The sequence below is a fragment of the Buteo buteo genome, chromosome 5 (assembly GCF_964188355.1).
Source record: "Buteo buteo chromosome 5, bButBut1.hap1.1, whole genome shotgun sequence".
NCBI classification, from domain to species: domain Eukaryota; kingdom Metazoa; phylum Chordata; class Aves; order Accipitriformes; family Accipitridae; genus Buteo; species Buteo buteo.
Genome location: NC_134175.1, coordinates 47831459 through 47851190, shown reverse-complemented (window position 1 = coordinate 47851190; position 19732 = coordinate 47831459). Strand labels below are relative to the sequence as shown.

The window sequence follows — 19732 nt, the reverse complement described above, 5'->3', positions numbered from 1 at the left end:
CTGGAGAAAACATCTCCTCCTGAGTATTGAGCAGCGATGAAGTGCACATCAAAATTGTTTAGACATTTTGATCCATATTCAGCTATCAGAATTTTGGCTGAAATTCAGCTGAGCCCTAAGCAAAGTCGAACACAAGCCACATACATCTTATCTACACTAATGAGGTGTTGCCCTTTGCTGACTGGAAGGAGATCTGCCAAGATTTTCTTTTCTGGAGCATGATTTGGAAATACCAACTCTCTGTTCAGTGAAGTAATGTATTCAAGCTTCTTGTTCTCTGAATGTAGGTGATAACAATCCTTCTTTCTTACTGCTAGTCCAGCCATCCTGCTCGCCTTTGTGCATGACTTGTGGACAGAAGAAGCTGCTACACCTTGAACAGGAGCTAGAAGGTTCCCTGCTTCAACCCCAGCCAAGATGAACAGAGAAACCAGATTTATTTACAAATTTCTGAACTAAAATCTGTAGCACACTAGCATGCATATACTTTGCCTAATTTGATGGTCATGCCTGGTCCAGGTTAAGTTTGTACTGGTGGGTGATCCAGGCACGCAGGGAACTGGCACAGGGCTGTGCTTCCTTCATCCTTACCCCTGCAGCATTGTGGGCAGGCAGGACAGACAAACAAGCCCTTCCTGAAATGGTTCATCACAAGCCACTGGCACTTCCATAGATATCAGAAGTTGGAGTTATTTGATGTAACACAGTTTATTGGCCTGATCATGGAGACTGAGATTTATAAAATCACATTTTTATTACTGATTCAGTCATGCACATACATATTTATAGACTTTAGAAAATCTTTGTAATTGACCAAGTAGCACATTCAATTTTAATACAAGGGATTCCTTGTCCCTGCAGAACCACCTTTTGGTATCCACAGGAGGTAGTTTAAAACATGTACAACAGAGTTGCTTGCCTGTCATATGCTTATTATCAGCTTTGGTCTAGGCAGCAGTTACATGTAGATTTGTTTCCTTCTTTGATCTTCACAATCTGTGTGAAAACACACATTAGAAACAAGAAGGAATGTGTGGCTTTTTAAGCCTGACTTCACTTAGGCATCATCAGTCCTTGTACTTTCTGCTTATCAGCTCACATCTCATATCTCTTGCTTTAAAAAGTTGTTCTTCCTAACCCCAATTTGTTTGAGTTTTGAGATTACTCATGCCACTTGTTAACATTCAGTCCCAAACCAATTCATAAATTGTGGTTAGGTTTCTTATACAGACTTACTTAGAATTTGGCTATTTAATGAAAAAGACCTTATTTTGTATTAAACCCTTTCAGGCAGTGTGTGAATTCAGCAGTGACCTCTAAGTCTTAATTGCAATTATGGATTCTACTGAACTGGCTTGTTTCACTTTTTAAAAAGTAGTGAGAACTGATTACTGCAGAGTGGCTATTTTCAGAGTAAATCTTAAATTAGCAAACTCCGTTGTTTTGGAAACAAATTCATTATCTGCCAGAGAGCTCAAGACTATGATCAACTGAAAAAGAAAAACCCCAAAAGAAATTTGAACACCAAGGTGCAAAAGGAACACTTTGGTTTTTTTACCATGCTTGGTCAAGTCCAGGAGCAGGAAATAGAGTCAAATGGGTTGTTAGCAGAGGAATGTGGATAATGTAGGCATTATCTAAACTTTTTGGGAAAAAAATGTATGCTGTGAGTGAAGACAAGTCAAAAGAGCTGAGATTTCTCATTGAATGCTTATCTAAACTGACCTCATATTCAGGCCTTTCGAGGTTTTGCAGTCAAAGGTTTGGGTTCCAGTTGGCTATTACAGCACACGTATCTACGGATATTTGCATTCCAATTTGCAGTATTCATGCTAACACAGGAAAGACTTTTTAAGGTTATGCTTTTATACAGCCTTTCCTCTAAAACACCTTCAGTATGCACCTGAAGAGAATGCTTCCTACTGTCTTGTTTCTAGGATTGTACATTTTCTAGGATAGATGTTTTAGACGTGTGCCTTAAAAGCAATGTGCTAGAGTCCCATTTCCCCCACCCCCGGTCCTCCCACGGGTGATTTATCTGCCATTAGTGCTTGTTTCACCAACTGCAAGCACCCTGCTAGCACAGTTCTTTTATACAACCTGAAAATGTTATTCTTTATATGCCAATAGAAATACATCAAATGCATCATGGGATGAGACCAAATTAATACTTGGGGTTATGTGCACAGTAATTCACGGTAAAAGAAAGATTGAAAGATGTAAAGATGTGTTGAATGTATTCCTTTTTTGTTTGATACATATACAGCATATGTGGAGCAAATAGGTTTGAAAGTATATTTTTATATGCAAATGACAGCAATTTGTATTAACTCCTATTGTGCTAGAACGTAACATTTCATCTGATGTAAGCCTTTCTTTCTTCAGATCCTCTTTCTCTTCTTACAGTGCATGTACAAAGATCTTTCTTAGATATTAAATATCTCGGTAAATTACTGAAAGGGAACAAGCCAGGTACATGTTGTGACATTCTTCCAGGCGAACTAGATATCAAACTCATCTCTTCTCCGTTTTTTAAACCCAAGTAATGGATTTATTATATCAGGACAGATGACTAACCAACTTCTAATTAAGCCCTGTTAAAACCTACATGGTGACTGGATTTCAAATCTGGACCTTGTCATTTTTTAAGTGTCTCAAACCTATCGTTTCATTTTGGAGTTAACATTTCTTGCACCTAGCACTGGTCTTGAATGGGACTAATTGTACTTTGTTTGTCTGTTTGTTTTAAAAACTAATCAAAAAATCCCAGTTTTTATATTGATAAATAGCTAAAAAAGTGCTAAGGAAAATGTTTCTATTTTAGAAAGCTTTTAATTTAGAAAAGATTTGACCAGCTAATCTCAAACTGTTCCCCAAATCTTCAAAGTGCAAACAAATTCAGGCTGAAAGGAATTCTGGTTTTCTTCTTCTTGGGGACATAAAAGATGGCTGAATAAATTAAAAGGGATTAAAATTGTGTTTCAATAGGACCTTATGGTATGAAGTCACTGTTACTATACCATTATGCAGTGCACAATGGCTGCAGGCGTGGCTGGCTGCTGCTAGGCAAAGGCTAATATTGTTTCACCTTAAAACTTAATAATAAGGCAGCTTCAGTCAATGATTTTCTCTTCTTTAAGAGAGTAATTCATTTAGGAAAGCAGCATGCATGCATGTGTGTAGGCAGCAATAAAATATCTCCAAGTGCCCCAATGTGCTACCTCATGCTAAGTGGTTTGAAAAGGAAAAAGATTTTAATTTAATTTAGAAAACTGCCATGGTCTTCCACACATACTGCGGGGAGGAGAGGAGCGGTGAGCCAGCATGCCACAGCTCCCTCGTCAGGCGTGAAGACAGGCAGCTCCCAGCCCAACTCCAGCTTCCACGCCTGGCCGCATGGTGGGGAGGATGGTGGGGAGGAAGACAAACCTCAGCCCTGCCTTCATCCCGAATCGGTGCGACAGTGTCGTCTCTGCCGGGGCAGGCGGGGAAAGGCAGCGAGAAGGGGCTGCTCGGTACCCCCCAGCAAGGGACGGGTGTTCGGCACAGTCCTGGGAAGGCTGGGCTAGCCAGGCTTTTCCCAAAGGGCCTCCATTTCATTGAAAAGACGTAAGTGGAGGGGCTTCTCCCCAACGGGTGACCCTCACATCTCCCGGCCGCGCTGCCGAAGGAGCCTCGGCCCCGGCTTTTGTACCCCAGGCAGCCTAACCCACAACACGCAGCATTTCTTGTTGAGCGGTAGATCACCTTTTTCCTCTGTATCGGTAGCAATCCAGCATACTCTTGTAATTCTCACGTGTTTCTATCACAAAGCTTTTAAGCAGAAATATTTTTCTTTGGGACACACCAAGAATGTACTGAGCAGCTCCCACAGTTTGCAGCAGCTTGGGTCCGACTGTCCCTCCCCACCACCCCGGTGCGTTAACAAAAGTGTGTGTGGGAAGTAGGATTTCCAGGAAGGAACATCGTGCTTGAAGTAAACAATGAAATGTGTTTTCTGGAAGAAAGCTTTGAACTCGAGAGTACCAGTCATTCCCCCCCATCCCTGCCCGGCTGATGGAGTCTTGGATACATCCACACACGTTCTTCAAATAGCAGGAGGATTCAGGAGGAATCGCCAAAAGTTGCTGAATAACCCCAGTTAACGGGTTCTTTAGCAGAGGGGTATTGCCCAGGGACTTGGGATGACCGCGGCTTTCCCGGGATGTCAGCGCAGAAAGCACTTGTGGCAGCTCTTTTCACGCGGGAGCTTTGCACGCCGAGCCCTGTGGTGAAACGGCGGTGTGAAAGCGGGGCCAGTTGTGCTCAGCCAAGGACCTGGCAGCTCTGCGCAGGTACCACCTCCAGCCAGCTCAGCACCGCACGGCACTGCGGCCACGCAGCCCGTCCCACCGTCCCTCCCGCGGGACCCTGTCCGAGCCAGGAAAATACCTGCTTTTTTTTTTTTAATTCTTTAAACTGAGTGTTTCCTCCCTAACCCGACAGAGAGTTATGCACCCTCTGACAAGATGCACTTAACAGTGAAAGCTGAGATAAAGTTCAGAAACTTGGACTTTGTTTCAGCTCGCTCTCCCCTCGCTACAGTTGTCTCCCATTAAAGGCAGCAGAGTTTGCAAGCACACGGTATCTTCCAGGAATGGGCTCTTTATCTCTATCACGTCAGTGACAGATTGTTAGGAAATGCAGCCTGCAGTGAAGCAACACAAAAATCTTATGCCTTATTTAAATAATGGTGTTCATTGCCTATTAAAATGTAACTTCTTGCTTTAAAATAGGATTAATTAAAATGTACAAGAATGCAATTCAGTTACATTTTATGCTTCAGCCCAGCGCATGCTTTTCATAACTCATTCCCAGAAGTAATATTCAGGGCAGCACGGCATTCTCAGTTCTACCGTTAAAAGCACAAATGACTATAAAACCTGTTCTTTTCAAAAACTTGGCTCAAGTATCGCCATTGTTAGATTTTTCATAACATATTACTTTGGTCATTACTGTTTTGCAAGATAATTGTATCAGTGATCTAACTTTTGACAGTATCCAAAGTGGCTGAAAATAGTTTGCTGCAGCACCTTTGTCTTTTAAAGGCCATTTGGGGCTTGTTATTTTAATCCTTGTGCAGCCTGATTTATCACTTCAAACATCTGTCAGCTGTGCTTTGTCTTGAAATTGATAGTGATAGTGTTACTGATTTTTCAACAGCAGCTGTTAGAGGTTCATTAGTTAGACTCTCAAAGGGAGTAGATAACTGTAATATTTTTCTTTGTTAATCATCTCATACGCATTGTAATAATACAGAGCTTGAAATCCGCTAGAAATGCACAGCTTCTCTCTGTTTCTAACTTGTCAGAAGCATCCTTTTATTCATTTAATCTGGCTCGATTATTAAAACTCTTCTTCATAATGCAGTAAAAAATTGAATAATGGCACGTGAGTAGGAAGATAGAAAAATCAGCCTTTGCTGTGTAGTACTTAGCGCAGAGGGAGGTCACTCAGGGTCTCGGAGTTCGCGTCCAAATATGAATCAACTGCGACGAGGAGATTAAGGGCTGTTCCGTAATTGATTTTTAATTTAAAATTTACAGGGCATACAAAACCTCGATGACAACTTCAGTAAAATCAGGTTCCTTTCTAACAGATACAGCAGTTTTCTGTTAATGCATTTTTCCCTACCACATAAAATAGTCTTAATGGTTAACCATGATTCTTAAACCATTTCCCCCCAAAAATCCTTGCAAGCCTGCCTCTAGCTGAGTGCCACAGTGACTCCTGCTAGGAGCTTCCAGGGACCCGAGCATCTGTGAACTCTCCTGTAGCTGAGAGCGTATCAGTGCTACCGCTGGTACAACCGGCAATGCTCACCAACAGATAATTACAGTTTGAAATTAGTATTTTAATGAACTGATCTCAGCAAATGTAAAGCGAAATCTCCCAGGCATTAAAGAAATAAGCAGGAGGGAAAATTATTAACTGTAAAGTTCAACAGACGGGTGGTCAGCAGGTGCTATCTTGGCAAAGGAGTTGAGCGTTCCCGTTTCAATTTGCGCTAAGAGGAGGCTTGTTCAGGTTTTGGTCCTGCAAGCTGCTGCTGTTCTTAGGGACATGGTTCAGTGGGACTTCGGTGGTGTTAGGTTTACGGTTGGACTCAATGATCTTAAAGGTCTTTTCCAACCTAAATGATTCTATGAGCAGCGTCTGCAGGTGGCACAGTGACTTTGGTGGAGACTGAAAACGTCTGAGACATCTCACAAGCTTTCCAGGTGAATAGGAATGGCTTCTAAAAATAACTAAAGGCCAGATCTTCATCCTAAAAGCACAAGTCTCAGTCTCATAAGACAATGCATGTGTCCATAGCACCAGTGAAGCTTGGTGCAAAATAGATTGCAAGAGTGCAGCCTGAATTTCAAGGAAGTGTACAAAGTGACTCAAAAAGTACCTGAAAATCAGTTCCTTTTTATATGTTGTCAGAGCATGAATTGTGTTTTCTTCTTAAAGGTGGACAAGTACCTTGATCTGGTTTCCTTCAGGCACCATGGTCATGCCAAGTCTAGGGAGAGGGTTGTGTAGAGAGCAGAAACAAAGAGCTAGAGGTACCCGCTTGAAGACCCCAGCCAAAAGAAATGTCCCCCACACCACAGCCTCGACATGCACTCGGATGGCCAGAAGACACAGGCCATCACCCAACAGGAACCCAGAGGCTCAGCTCACGTTTCTTCTTCTGCCTTCCAGTTACCAGGGTTAGAAACTATTCTTGAAATAAAAGCACATTGATTTTTGAACTCAGAGTTTCAGCTTTCAGCCATCTATCTTCAGAAGTCCTTCAGAAGTCCCACCTAGCTAGATTATTCCATTAGTATGTCATAGACTCAATGACCTTTTTATTTTATTTTCTGAAGGACAGTCGATCCCTAGCACAGCTCAAGACACTGTGTAGCCAGTCAGGTGGATCACTGACCCACTCCATGACAGCATTTCCTTACCTGTCCTGTTATGAACCAAAAATTCTTCTTGAATGTTTAATATATTTTTTATATATATCAATATTATCTAAGTTTTCTATATCTACCATAACTGAATCAGATATTTTTGTACAAGACTTTTTTTCAGATCATTCACAGAATGGTTTACATTTATGTTACTTCTCCACCCTTCAAGAAGAGCTGGATGCTTCATATATAGTAAAGAGAAAAACTACTTAGTAATATCAGACAAAATTATAAGAGTCGTCCTCTACAAACATACAAATAAGATACCTATTTTTTATCTCAAAGATCTCTATTTTAGATTGAAGGGAAAAAAACAAGTAGGTGAAGTCTTCAAGAGTAGAATTGGTGCACATTTTTTGGCAAGAAGCATTTCTTAGAACAAATTTTCTGTTCTCTCAGCAAAAAGGTAGATCAATTCAATGAATGGATATAATTCAAAAGCTATCTATGCTCTAAGCAACTTATCCGATTGAGGCTGGAGGGAACGCTTCAGATAACCTAAAACTACTCGTCAGGGTTGTGGGAAAGACAGCACATGCTTCCCATAAATACATTTTTGAAAAAGGAAATCTTTTCAGGCTTTATTTTTAATTTTCATTCTTTTTTTCTTCTGCTTCTTCTTCCTCCCAATTTTGTTTCTTTACTGAAGTGCTGTTTTAGTAAAGTACTATTTTGCTTTTTCACACAAATTGGAGAATTTTAAAGTGGTTTTTTTTTTTTTGGTAAAATATGATACTGAGTTTGAATGATCTGTTTTGTTTAAAAATACGCAATAAAGTCATATCCTGAATTGGAACTTCTCCCAACATACCCCTTCCTTTTAGATTTGTATTTTTGTCTGTGTGTTATTTGGATGTTATCACCTCATATTCTCATTAAACTAAAGATTTCTACCTGTTACCTTCCCTAGCCTTTAGGTGTATACAGACGTAGATAGAGATCTTTCTCTCTCAGATCTTTTGAGGAAAAAATGGCAAAGCACCTTTCAGCGGTGCACCGTGAACCACACTTCATTAGCTTCCCGCATGCCTGCCGTGAGAGCAGAAGAAGAACCATCCATATTATAGGATGGAAAAATAGTGCTGAGTCGCACACTGGCTTTCATGTTTCCAATTTATGTTTTCTGACTTACCTTCTGTGACAGTCTGAAACTCCTGAAAGGCAAAGGGCTAAAAAGTGAGAGAAAGCTTCAGGCTTACCCTTATTATCATGTCTCTTTCAGGTATTTAGGTGTGTCCTTGCGTTTAGCTGTATTAGTTGACTTTCAGACAACGGTATGTCAGAAAGTATTAATATTCACAATTAATATATTGGTATATAGTTTTAGTGTGCCATTCCTCCTTGTGTTTCCGTCACTTTCCTATTGTGCCGCTCGGATGCTTTCCCAGTGATGCTGAAGAGCGATGGCTTTGGCGAAAGCCCCATCGCCAGTCACTGACAGCAGGATGCGGTACAGCAACCATTGCTTCCCTTCTGTTGGCGGGGATGCTAGTACAGCATCCCTCTGCAGGGGGGGAATTTCTTTGTAGCATTCATTTACAAGCGGAAAATTTAATGGGCTGCAAGGTTCGATCACGAAGGCTTTTTTTCCTGCTGAAGCAGCTTGTCATTTTAGTTTTAACTACAGGAGACAGGACAAAATTGTTAAAGCAATCCAATTATATTAGCTATTGAACAGGGGATTTCTGTCCACCTTTCCTGAGTGAAAGAAAGTAGCAACAGCTGTATGAGCCTTTAAAACTTCCCACATTGCAACCTCCCTAACGTGTCGGGGGGATTTTGAGAAGTCTGGGTACTCTGCCACCGCCCAGCTAGAGATGAGCGCTTCTGACAATCCACTCTCTGCTCTGCAGTTTCACTCCCCAAAGGATATCTTTGCTGAAAGCAGCATGCTGAACCCCATAATCCTTCTTTATGATCCATTTTAAAATGAGATAGAAATCAAGCAGGTGAACTCTGAATTTCTGACTTAATTTTATCTTTGCACCAAAGTATTTCAAAGAGTCTGTCATCACCCACAGGAGAGAGAAAGCCAGTCACAACAACTAGCTGGTATTTATTTACAGTTTAGCAAGGGAGAGGTTGTACAAGCGTAGGCAAGCGTTGCGGGTGCCTGGAGAGCAAGTGCATCCTCAGTTACAAGGTACGGCCTCTCTTCTGAATATTCACATCCTACCACCCCCATTAGCATGGGTAAATGGTGACGGCAATTTCTGTGGAGTCTCTTCATTTACATGGCGAAATAATAAACTCCCAGCTTTTGACAAATGCGTAACAGAAGCGAGGTTGCTCAACTAATCGAGCTAACTGGCAGGACATTCAGTAATATTCAGGTCCCACTTTTGCCGGTGTGCTGTTCGCACCTCTCCTTTCTTCCAGGCTGCAAACTGCAAGCGCTGCTTTCAGAGCCACATAGGACACAAAGACCCCGCTCTCGACCTCCAGCTGAGATTTGTCATTTCTCTTGGTTTTTGAAGTTTGACAAAAGTAAATCCCTGCTCACTCTGTTCCTTCCCACCAGCTCAGTGCTCGGAGGAGAGTTGCCCTGAGCACCTCGGGGTCCCTCATCAACTGCACAAAAACCACAGCAGAAAACGCAGCTCAGGAAGTAAAGCAAACAGCCAAATACGTGGCCGTGTTTTAGCAGCCACTTCATCTCAAATATTACAAGCTCATTTCTGTACTTTCTGCACAGCCGAAATAAAATACAGAAGTTGGTTGTGTCTCTTTGGAGCTCTCTTGTTATTTTCCCAGTATGAGAGCGACATACCCTGCTGTCAGGCCCTCAGGTATTCACATACACTTTTTTAACTTACAAAACCAATTTCGAGTAAGTAGCTTATATCAACTCCTCTACACTTATCTAATTTAAAACACACCTTCTGAGAAAAAAAACACAAACTCCAAACCATAGCAGGATGTTACATGCTGCCTACAAAGCAGAGTGTACACTCAATTTTCACCTGCTGTAGCTACTGTTGTCTAATTCACATTGGCATGGGGGCTAGTTGGCTGGGAGCTGCAGCTGATCGCAAAGTCAGGAGCAGGAGGAATCAGTGTGGATTTCAGAACCTGTCTGAAAACAAAAGATTTTTGGTTCAGTGCAAAGCAACATCTTGTTTCTTGGGACAGACTGACCTGCACAATTTTTTTTTCTCAAGGGAAATCCAAAAGCTCCCCAGAAGAATTTTTGGGAGAAGGCATCAAAAATTTCTGAGCAAAAATCTGAGCATGCGTTTGGCCAGCTGAAGATCGAGGCATCCTTAAGGATTTTCCTATGTGGTAGCCCAAGTTGTTAATTCACAGCTTTCATTCCTAACAAAAGCTGTAGTGGTAAATGAAAGTTAATCCACCTTACAATTATGAAAGCACATGGGCTTATAATATCCTGAAGAATAAGGCTGTGACTAGGTGGAACAAACATGGCTTTTTTATACAGGTCTGCTGAAAGAAGATGTTGCTTAATTCCTGAATTCCTTGAAGCATTCCTGACAGCAATCACATCTGCTGCCATAAAACCCATCACGGCCTCTGCCTTTGGGAAAAATGTATTTAATAATCAGTAAAGTTCAAGCTCAGCTAGTTGTGATGAATTATTAGAACCCGTCATCATTTTCTTGGGGGAAAAAAAAAAAAGGCTATAATGGAACACAATTTTATGTTTTTCCATTTAATTGATGACAGGCTGAGTTTTTATTAATCTTTCTGGGCTCCGGTGTAAGATGCTGAAAAAGCTAATATGAGATCATTGTATCTGGTTAATGTGTGTGCTTTGCAAAATTGATAAGGCCTGTCAAGACATAAATTATTTAAAATTTGATAAATGTGTTGAAATCATTGAATTTTCAAACAGACAAAGCAGAGCTATTTCTCTTCCCCCCCACCCCCTTCAAAATGAGGGTTTTGTGCAGCCGCTCAATGATGCTGCACTATCCTTGCAGCACACGGCTTGTAAGGTACTGAAATGAGCACGAGGAAGCCAGAGAAGTATCCTGTGCTGCTGCGGCAGTGACACGAATATGAGATACAGCCTCAGGGATGGAAGTAGCAGAGAGAGAGGAGACCACTGGAAGCCTCCCCCAGTATGAGTTTTTCACTGGTGAAACCTGGGGCAGGTTACTGAGTACCATCTCCCTGCTACCACCCCTTCCTCTCCATCGGTGGGATAAAAAGCTCACAGCAGCACCAGTGAGCGACCGAATGGTGCTTCAGAGCTGCTTATCCCAACAGACCTATTTATTTCAGCTAATTGCCGAGAGTTTTTAAATGATTCCTGGCAGGAGTGAAGCTATAGAAATGATTGCTGGTGATTGATGAATAACCTGGATAAAATTCCCAAAGCATCAAAACAATTAACTCTTGCACAGGTACACCTGCTTTTATTTAGTGCCTTGCCCACAGAGGAAGGTATGGGAGCAAGTTCCAGATGAACCCAAATTTATTTGGGCAAATAGAGAAAATACAGCATTTACCAATACCAGTGTCTTATAGATGCAGGCTCGTTTCTCAAAAATAGTTCACAGGGAACATTATTTAACCCTGTGCTGCTCTACCATGGTCAGGATCATTCATGGAAGGAAAGGTTTTGAAGAGCAATCACTGTCTTTCACAGAAGCGCACAGGAAGAAGCAATGGTTTGAAGTTTAAAACTCCATAAATATAGACCACATCATCCTTGGTTTGAGCTGTTCTTGTGGTTAATGTAGCAAAAGAAAACAGCAAGGCATGTTGTGGATTCTGTACATCTCGATGGGTCCAAGATTATGTTTCTTACTGGAAAATATCTACAGTCTGATGGAAATTTTAGGGTAACTGGGTGACATTTTACAGCCTCTGTAATATGGAAAAAGATTAGGTGATATCTTCTGTTTGGAAACTGATGGTTTGAAGGGAATGGGAAAATGCAGGTGCAGCAGAGGAGAACTACAGCAATAGCCATCTGTTTAAATGTATACACTAACTTCTCTAAGCGTATTTTTCAAATACCCTACTAGCAATATTTTCCACTATGAGAGAAAAGCATTATAGTGAAATGGGAAGATGCTGAGGAAGTCATTTTTTCCAGCATGTGCTGCATTCTTTTAATACAGATTTTTTTATTTCCCGGAAATTGCTAACCAACGTGAATAAACAGCTGAACAAAGAGCATCGGCCCATCTTTGCTAATAGCAAAAAGCTGTCATCAAGCAAAGGGCCTTTGCGCTGTATAGGTGAAAATGAAGCGCTAAGAGGTTGGTTCTCTGATATTGCGGAAAGCTTTATGCAAAATAGAAAAAAAATCTACACATGCACAAAAAAGGCTTTACATTAAAAAAGCACGAATATTATTCACATTTCTGAACAATGCACCCTCATTCCTGCTCCTGCACTGGGCACTGAGCAGAACCAGTCGGTTCTTTGTTAGATGCCGTTTTACTGAATGTTTGCAAAACACAACAAATGTACTACCCAGAGCCTGCAAAGTCCCCTTCCCTGCAACCGACTGAGCTGACAACTGTTAGCCTCTGAATCTCATTCCTATAATGAAATCAGCGAAACAAGACAGCAGTAGGATGAATCAGGGTCAAGAATTAAGGCTGCACGAGATTGTAGAATCCTACAGTCCACAAACTATTTCAAAGAGGAGGAAGAAAAAATTACTCGGGTTAAGTGTAAGGTACAACTTTCAACAGTGGCTAGTGATTGCTATCTAGGCCTTAAACAGGAACATTACATCCTTATAATTCAACATATTAACGATTTCGTGTTCCCATATTAAGAAAGGTTTCATTGTGAAATAGTCCACGTCACTGTAGCTCTGGGGACATGTTTCATTATCTTATGAGTACACCTCATTCCGTGTAACATGTAGATAATTAAAAGTAGTAGTAGTTTAGCATGATGCAACTCTGCAATTCTACCATCGTGGTTTTGAAATAATTGTGCCCTAATACCTTATCAATGTGACAAACTCACCCGCCTTTAGCGTGCATTAATGTTTCTCACCCTTCAGCCATCCTGAACCATATACCTACATATTTCTTCTTTTTATATCAGAGCCTTCTGAAAAAAGCAGTTCAGAAAGCAATGCTCTGCTATCTCATTTGAAGTGAGAGCCCCCTGAAGAGACATACATTGAGTATTACCAGTAACACATGACTCAATGCCCTCTAGATCTCTTCATAAAAGGAGAGGGGAGAAAAGCCAAAGAGCCATTGCACGGATTTCAATAAACATTGCAAAAGAAAAGTAGCCCAGAAGGACAATTGCATGTGTTCCAGTGCCCTTGCCGGAGGACAGTCAGAGCTGGGTGCGGACACAAGCAAAGTTAGAACCTCCTGTGAACCAAGCGGCTTCGTTTCTAGGTATTTCTCCTTAAAATTTCCAACCACAGTTCCCTCCGGCTCAGTTGCTAAAAGCAATACCAACTCTAGGTGCCCACGGTTTTGAGTGGTCATTAGCATTTTAAGTAGCAGATCATTTAGCTGTGCAAAACCAGATAAAAGTTTCTGGTATTTCAGCACTGCCAGGCCCCTGGTCCCCTCTGGAATCTGGAAATGCAGCAGAAAAGCCTCTTTTTTTGTGCTTCTAAAGGCCTCAGGTTAGTTTTGGGGTGAAGGATGGGTGAACGTGTGCATCAGTTCTTGTTTCATCTGAACAGAGTCACTTCTCCGCAGGAGGGGAGTTATTTCCCTGGCAGTGGTGATGGCCAGCTGTTCTCAGCATCACCCGGCTGATTTTGAGCTTGCGAGCAGGCTTAAAAATGGCTGAGGAACCATGCATAAACATGACATTGCTTCACCAGGAGCTTTCCATCACAGTGGAAACGATGCTTCCCCAAGCATCGTTATGACAGCGCTATTTGTGCTGGTACAGATAAGCATCTGTCACTGTTTCCATTAGAATCTCCTATTTTCCTGGGTTCATAGCTCAGCCATAAAAAATGTAGTGTAGAGGCAGAAAGTTGACATACAAGGTCTCCGGCTGAGAGTGATCATTGTTGTCTCCCCCCTCCTTTTCTAATCTGAAGAAGAAAATAACATATTTCTGCAGAGACACACCTGACCACTACATTTGGATCCAGCCATAGATTTATCTAGCAATAGCCGCCTTTCAACATTCAAGTTGCAAACGTTGCCATGAAGGCCGCCTTTCAACATTCAATCTTAATTACTGCATTAGGGATGATCAGGAAGAACATGTGGTAAGTGGTTTTGGGCTCTCATTTAGAGCCTATTGCTAGAGAACAGGCCCCAGTGAAGGTTAAGGGCTTTGGAGTTTCTGATCTTTGCCAGATGATGAAATGAAAAATTGAAGATTATAGAAACAACAATTGAATATTATAGAAACTGAATACTGCTAGGAACTAAAGGCGTAGAAGACCCCTTTGGGATCAGGAGCAGAGAGAAAAACAAGCCCAGCAGTGCAGTTTCCCTAGTGAGACAGGCAGCACAAAATCCCACCCCGTGAATTCAGCATCAGCGCTCAGTGCTTTGACTGCTTTAGGCAACCTTCCACCCCGCAATCTCGCTGTGGTTGCCTACCGGATAGGGAAAACCCCATCCTGCACATTAGCAATGCTGAGAGCCCACCACCCCGATCCCGGCATTGCAAGATGGGTGCTGAAGCGAGAGTGGCATTTTGCCAGGAGGAGGAGGCGGCAGCATTTTGGGGATGAGGACAGTACAACACTGTTCCTTCTTTTTTCCAGTTTAAGCGCCTTTTCTTTCTGTTCACACATTTTGTAAGCATAATTACAACTGAAAAAGTTTTTCTTTATACATTAGGATGATGCCGTAAGACAGTCCTGAACAGAACAAATCCCGAAAACGCATTCTCCAAAAAACTTACATTCAAGGTTTAAAGGACCTAAAAAGAAAAAGTTAGATGATCATTTCTAGCTTGTTGAAACACAGATCCTGCTTCTGTCCTCTTGAGCATACGCTCAAGTGCTGCATTTTCAACAGGACTTCTCTCTCTGCGCGTACAGGAAGAACGTACCTGGGCGATGTGTCCCTACATTAAAAATTGGCAATCTGCTATTTACTGAGACCTGCGTGTTTGACTGAAATCGAACACCATTCTGTTGCTACCAGCAGTAGTTATTAGCTTTTCGATTGCAGACAATTTCACATTAGACTTAGCGTGGCCTAGTCACGTTTCTGAAAAATGATGAGACGTGCTCTATGGCTGGGATTGCTCAGCACTTCTTGAAGGTTAGGCATCGCTAAATACAGGCAGTTTAGCACCTGAAACCAACACACCCCAAAATAACGTGATTTTCGCGATCTGTCTCAAACTAAGAGCACAAATGGGCATGCTAAGTTTGGAAAAAATGGAAAAGGCAACACCAGAAAAGACAAATGCACAGTAAACATTTTAGTATACAATTACAACACCATAAGCAGCTGAGTAAGGATTTTAAGTGTGAACCAGTTGAGGGGTTAAGTGGGGAGAAAAACAAAGGGGAATGGAAAATTCTGCTGTTCTGTTTCACTCCATCTTTTAGCAGAGGTGCCACTTTGCTGTTCAGGTTTTCCAGCACTCTTAGGTATATTTTTATCTAACAAATCTGTGAGCACAGGGTGTCTGCATGCTCTTGCACATCACAGCCATGGACCTGTCCAGCGATTTATCCTTTTTTCCCAGTGGACAGCTCCCGTTGAGCTTTTTGCATTTTCTGTAAGCTATTTGGAGTAAAATCCTTGAGCTTTCATAGGGCAGCAGCAATTATTCCATTAGAGTAGTGCACGTGACTGGACTGGCTAAGAGCTTGTTGGTGTAAAAATAAATATTAATGCCTCCTTTTGTATCTTGACAGTTTTATTTTCACACTTTATATAACTCTTTCTTTCTGTTTTGAAACAGGTATTTTGTGATGCTAATCAAGTCGTACAAGCCACAGACGTGCTGGACTGGGAAGACAAGGATGCTGCAGAGACATTGGTTGACAACGTGGTCCACTCCAGGATCATCAATCCTTTACGCCTGTTTGTTAAGCCATCTCCAGTACTGAAACACGGCCAGGTGTCCTACTCAGACAGCATAGAAAACTTTTGGGATTGGTTGTCCAACATCACGGAGGTTCAGGAATCTCTCGCACGAACTAAACGCAGACCTATAGTAAAAACCGGGAAATTCAAGAAAATGTTTGGATGGGGCGACTTCCACTCTAACATCAAAACTGTTAAGCTCAACCTCCTGATTACGGGGAAAATCGTCGATCACGGCAATGGGACCTTCAGTGTTTATTTCCGACATAACTCCACAGGTCTGGGAAATGTTTCCGTAAGCCTGGTGCCACCTTCCAAGGTGGTTGAGTTTGAATCATCTCCACAGTCAACACTGGAGACCAAGGAATCCAAGTCCTTCAACTGCCGCATTGAGTATGAAAAAACAGACCGCGCTAAAAAAACTGCCTTGTGCAATTTCGACCCTTCAAAGATCTGCTATCAAGAGCAGACTCAAAGCCATGTCTCCTGGTTGTGTTCCAAACCATTTAAAGTTATCTGCATTTACATTGCTTTTTACAGCGTAGATTACAAACTGGTGCAAAAGGTCTGTCCTGATTATAATTACCATAGTGAGACTCCGTACTTGTCCTCTGGCTGATACAATCATGGGTAACCGTAGAGATACAGCATCAGTCACAAAAATAAGCATTTCCATTAACCTTTCGGAGAAGAATATGTTTTCCTATCAGGTTAAAAAGTCTTTAAAAACTGTAGCTGTGTTTGTGCTGTATCGTAAATAATCAAACTACTTATATAACAATCATTTTCATTTGAGACCATCGTATTGTAGCTCTCTCATCATTAATAAGGGAACTACCAGGCAGATACATGACAAAATCAAACAAAATTATGTCTGTAATGAACATCAATCTTGAAAATTGGTTTTTTAAACTAGACTCGATGGCAGAGAGGTTGTCTTTTACTTGAATTGGACAGCACTTAGCAGGATCCTATTTCTCACTGGGAACTTTAGATGACAATATAAAGAAAAAATTATGAAGCAGACTCCCAGCTGCTTATATACTAAATCCAAATAAACAGCTCTGCCACTAATTTCATAAAGAATGTTACACACACACAGCTCAAGGAATCAAGTCCAAATACTAAGAGAAAGTTCTATTTCTAGGACAAATAAAAAAAGGGGGATCTGCATTTTTATGAGTTGTAGGAGTGGTACATATTCATTGAAGAGTGAGTACTTCTTCCTTCAAACTTCTTACCCGTGGATATACAATGATGTAATTAGACATCGATGAGCTTTAGTTTATTAGACCCACCAGGTGTGCAGGTTTAGCATACACCTCTTCCTTCCATGGTCACCATTGGTTTTTATTCTTCTCAAATGTTTACCTATACACCAGTACTAGTTTTACGGTGATAGAGGATATACATACCTCGGGAAAAGATGATCTCTGTTTAAGTCTGAAAATGGTGACGGGGGCTGGCTTCCATGTAAAGGAAGCCATTATCTTGCTATCTAGCCCTCTTAGCACTGTATTGCAGCAAGGAAAATACATCACAGCATAAGGACAATACACGAATAACACAAACTTTTTGCTTAATGCCACCCAGTTGTCTTCCTGAGTATTGCATTGCATACTTCAAGTCAAAATACAAGCAATGACAAATAAAGAGGACAACAAAAATCTATGCATCTTCACCTCATAAAGCAGATTCCAAACAATTGCTATCAATATAAAAATATTCAGCCAGACTTTCCCCTAGTACAGAATAGCATCACTCCACTGCTGTTAAGTATAAGAACGGAGGGTCCAGCTGTGGTTTTGCTTCAACAGGACAGATGTTGCTCCCACCGCAGCCAATAGTGGTCAGCTCCAGCGATGGAGCTTCAAGCATTGATCCCCTGCACTTTCGTTGGGTATTGATTTTACTGCTGCTGCCACTTTGCTATCATAGGTCTTCGTAACAGTTCAATGTCACAGGTCCCGTGGAAGAAGCTTGCTGAGGAAGTGCTTTTTATTGCCTCTAATCAAACTTACATGCAGGGTCCAAGAAGTTACATACAGCTTAAATGAAGTACTATTAAAATACTCTGTTCAAGTGGTATGCACTTAGACAAACGACTGACAGGTCAGACTCACTCATGAGATTGATTCCAATTTCCTTGGTAAAGCCTCATACAAAAAAATTACTCTTAAAAATATACAAGTAACTGGCTAATTTGTTTTTTTCTTTCAATGACAAATTTAAATGTGTTGTTTAGTTTGATCAATAATCTAAATGTTTTCCTTCATCTTATTTCATACAGAGTCTCTCCCAGTCTAAATGATGGTTTTTAGTTTGTCTCTTACTGTTGATTCCTACAAGATGGTCTACTTTGTATTCTGTATAGCGTGTCCTCGTCCTGGCTGTACATAAGCTTGGATTTATTGCTATGAGTTCAGTGGTTGGTGCTTTTGTAACTTAGCTGTAAGCCATGATTTTATTGCCATGTATTTTTACTCAGCACTGTAGGCAATTAAAAGAAAATCCTACATGCTATTTATTGTAGACTATGTGGAAATCATGTATGTATATACACTTAAATATGTGTACATATACAGAATATATGTGTACATGTATTTGTATGTAAATAAAGAGAGTTTGCTAAATCTGGCACTTGCTTGCGGCATATTTGATTTTTTTCAAAACGTTGCTTTGTGTCTTTATATATACAAAACTAAGGCACTGCAACACATTGCCGAACATTTTTCCCCAGCTGGAATTTGTTTTTCTAGGAGATATTGAAGTATGCACTACAGTGAACTGTGCTACAAGCCTAGGCAGAACAGGTTCAATAGCATTTCATAATATTCGAGAAATGAAGTGCATGTTTTGACGGAGACAATCTCGAACTGTTACATAATTGTGCAAGGTACATTAAAAGTAGAGTGGTTACTCTAAATTAGAAAACAGACGTCGGCTCCTCCCAAGCAGGAAGGCGCTGGGAGAGGCAGCAGCCCGCTGCCGCTGCCGCCCTCGCTCGGAGTTTCTCATTGAATCGGGAGCTGGACTCTCCCCCCACACAGACATCTCCCTGCGGCACAGCCACGTCCCGCGTTGAGGTTTCCAGACCTCAGGAAGACAAACCAGGGCCTTGAGCAAAGAAACATCGCTCTGGAAACACCCGGAGCGCCTGGGCCACCTGGGGATTCACACGGAAAGGCTATTGTGAATAAAGGAACAGGTATTTTAACAGGTTTAACACCTGAGCTGCCTGAACGCTGAGAAGACGTGCATCCAACCAGCGGCTTTTGCTTAAAACAACTCTCGGGGTCTTCAAGCGAGGCTCGGGCTGGTGCCACGCCGTCGGAGCAGCACTGGGCACAGGGAGCGGCGGAGAAACGGAGCCTGTGACAGCAGGGGGAGAGGGTCCTGCCACCCCAGGACCCACCCGCAGCCCGTCCTCCAGCAGAGCAATGGGAAGAGCTGTCCTCTCTCACCTCTAAGTCCCACCAAGGAGCTTTCCTGCCCCCAAACCTCCTAATGATAGAGGAGCCACCACCACCCAACCCGCCCGACTCCCTCCACGCCTAGCGGACACGAAACAGTTCGGCAAAAGCCGAAGTTTGCTAAAAGACAAAGGCAAGGGCACGGAGGACCTGCGCACCCAGGAGAGGCTGCCTTTGGAGACTTGGCGGTTGCTTTAACATAGCCCAAGTGTTTTCCCAAGGAGAAGCGAACCCTCAGCAGCAGCCTCCGACCAGTTTTCCGATGTTTTGATGCTGGGGCAATGGGAGAAGCTTGCACCGC

The 19732-nt window shown here is 41.9% G+C and overlaps 2 protein-coding genes across 3 annotated transcripts in view; one reads left to right on the top strand and one right to left on the bottom strand.

The window, feature by feature from the left end:
* The window catches only part of NXPH2 (neurexophilin 2), a 40567-nt gene extending 21971 nt beyond the window's left edge, over window positions 1–18596 (top strand). Inside the window, exon 2 of the mRNA XM_075028947.1 lies at window positions 15834–18596. Coding sequence (XP_074885048.1) covers window positions 15834–16577 — 744 coding nt within the window. The 3' untranslated portion in view covers window positions 16578–18596. The remainder of the gene's footprint in view (window positions 1–15833) is intronic.
* LOC142031462 (carnosine N-methyltransferase 2) overlaps window positions 1–19732 on the bottom strand; it is a 438402-nt gene that overhangs the window by 147007 nt on the left and 271663 nt on the right. The window lies entirely within an intron of this gene.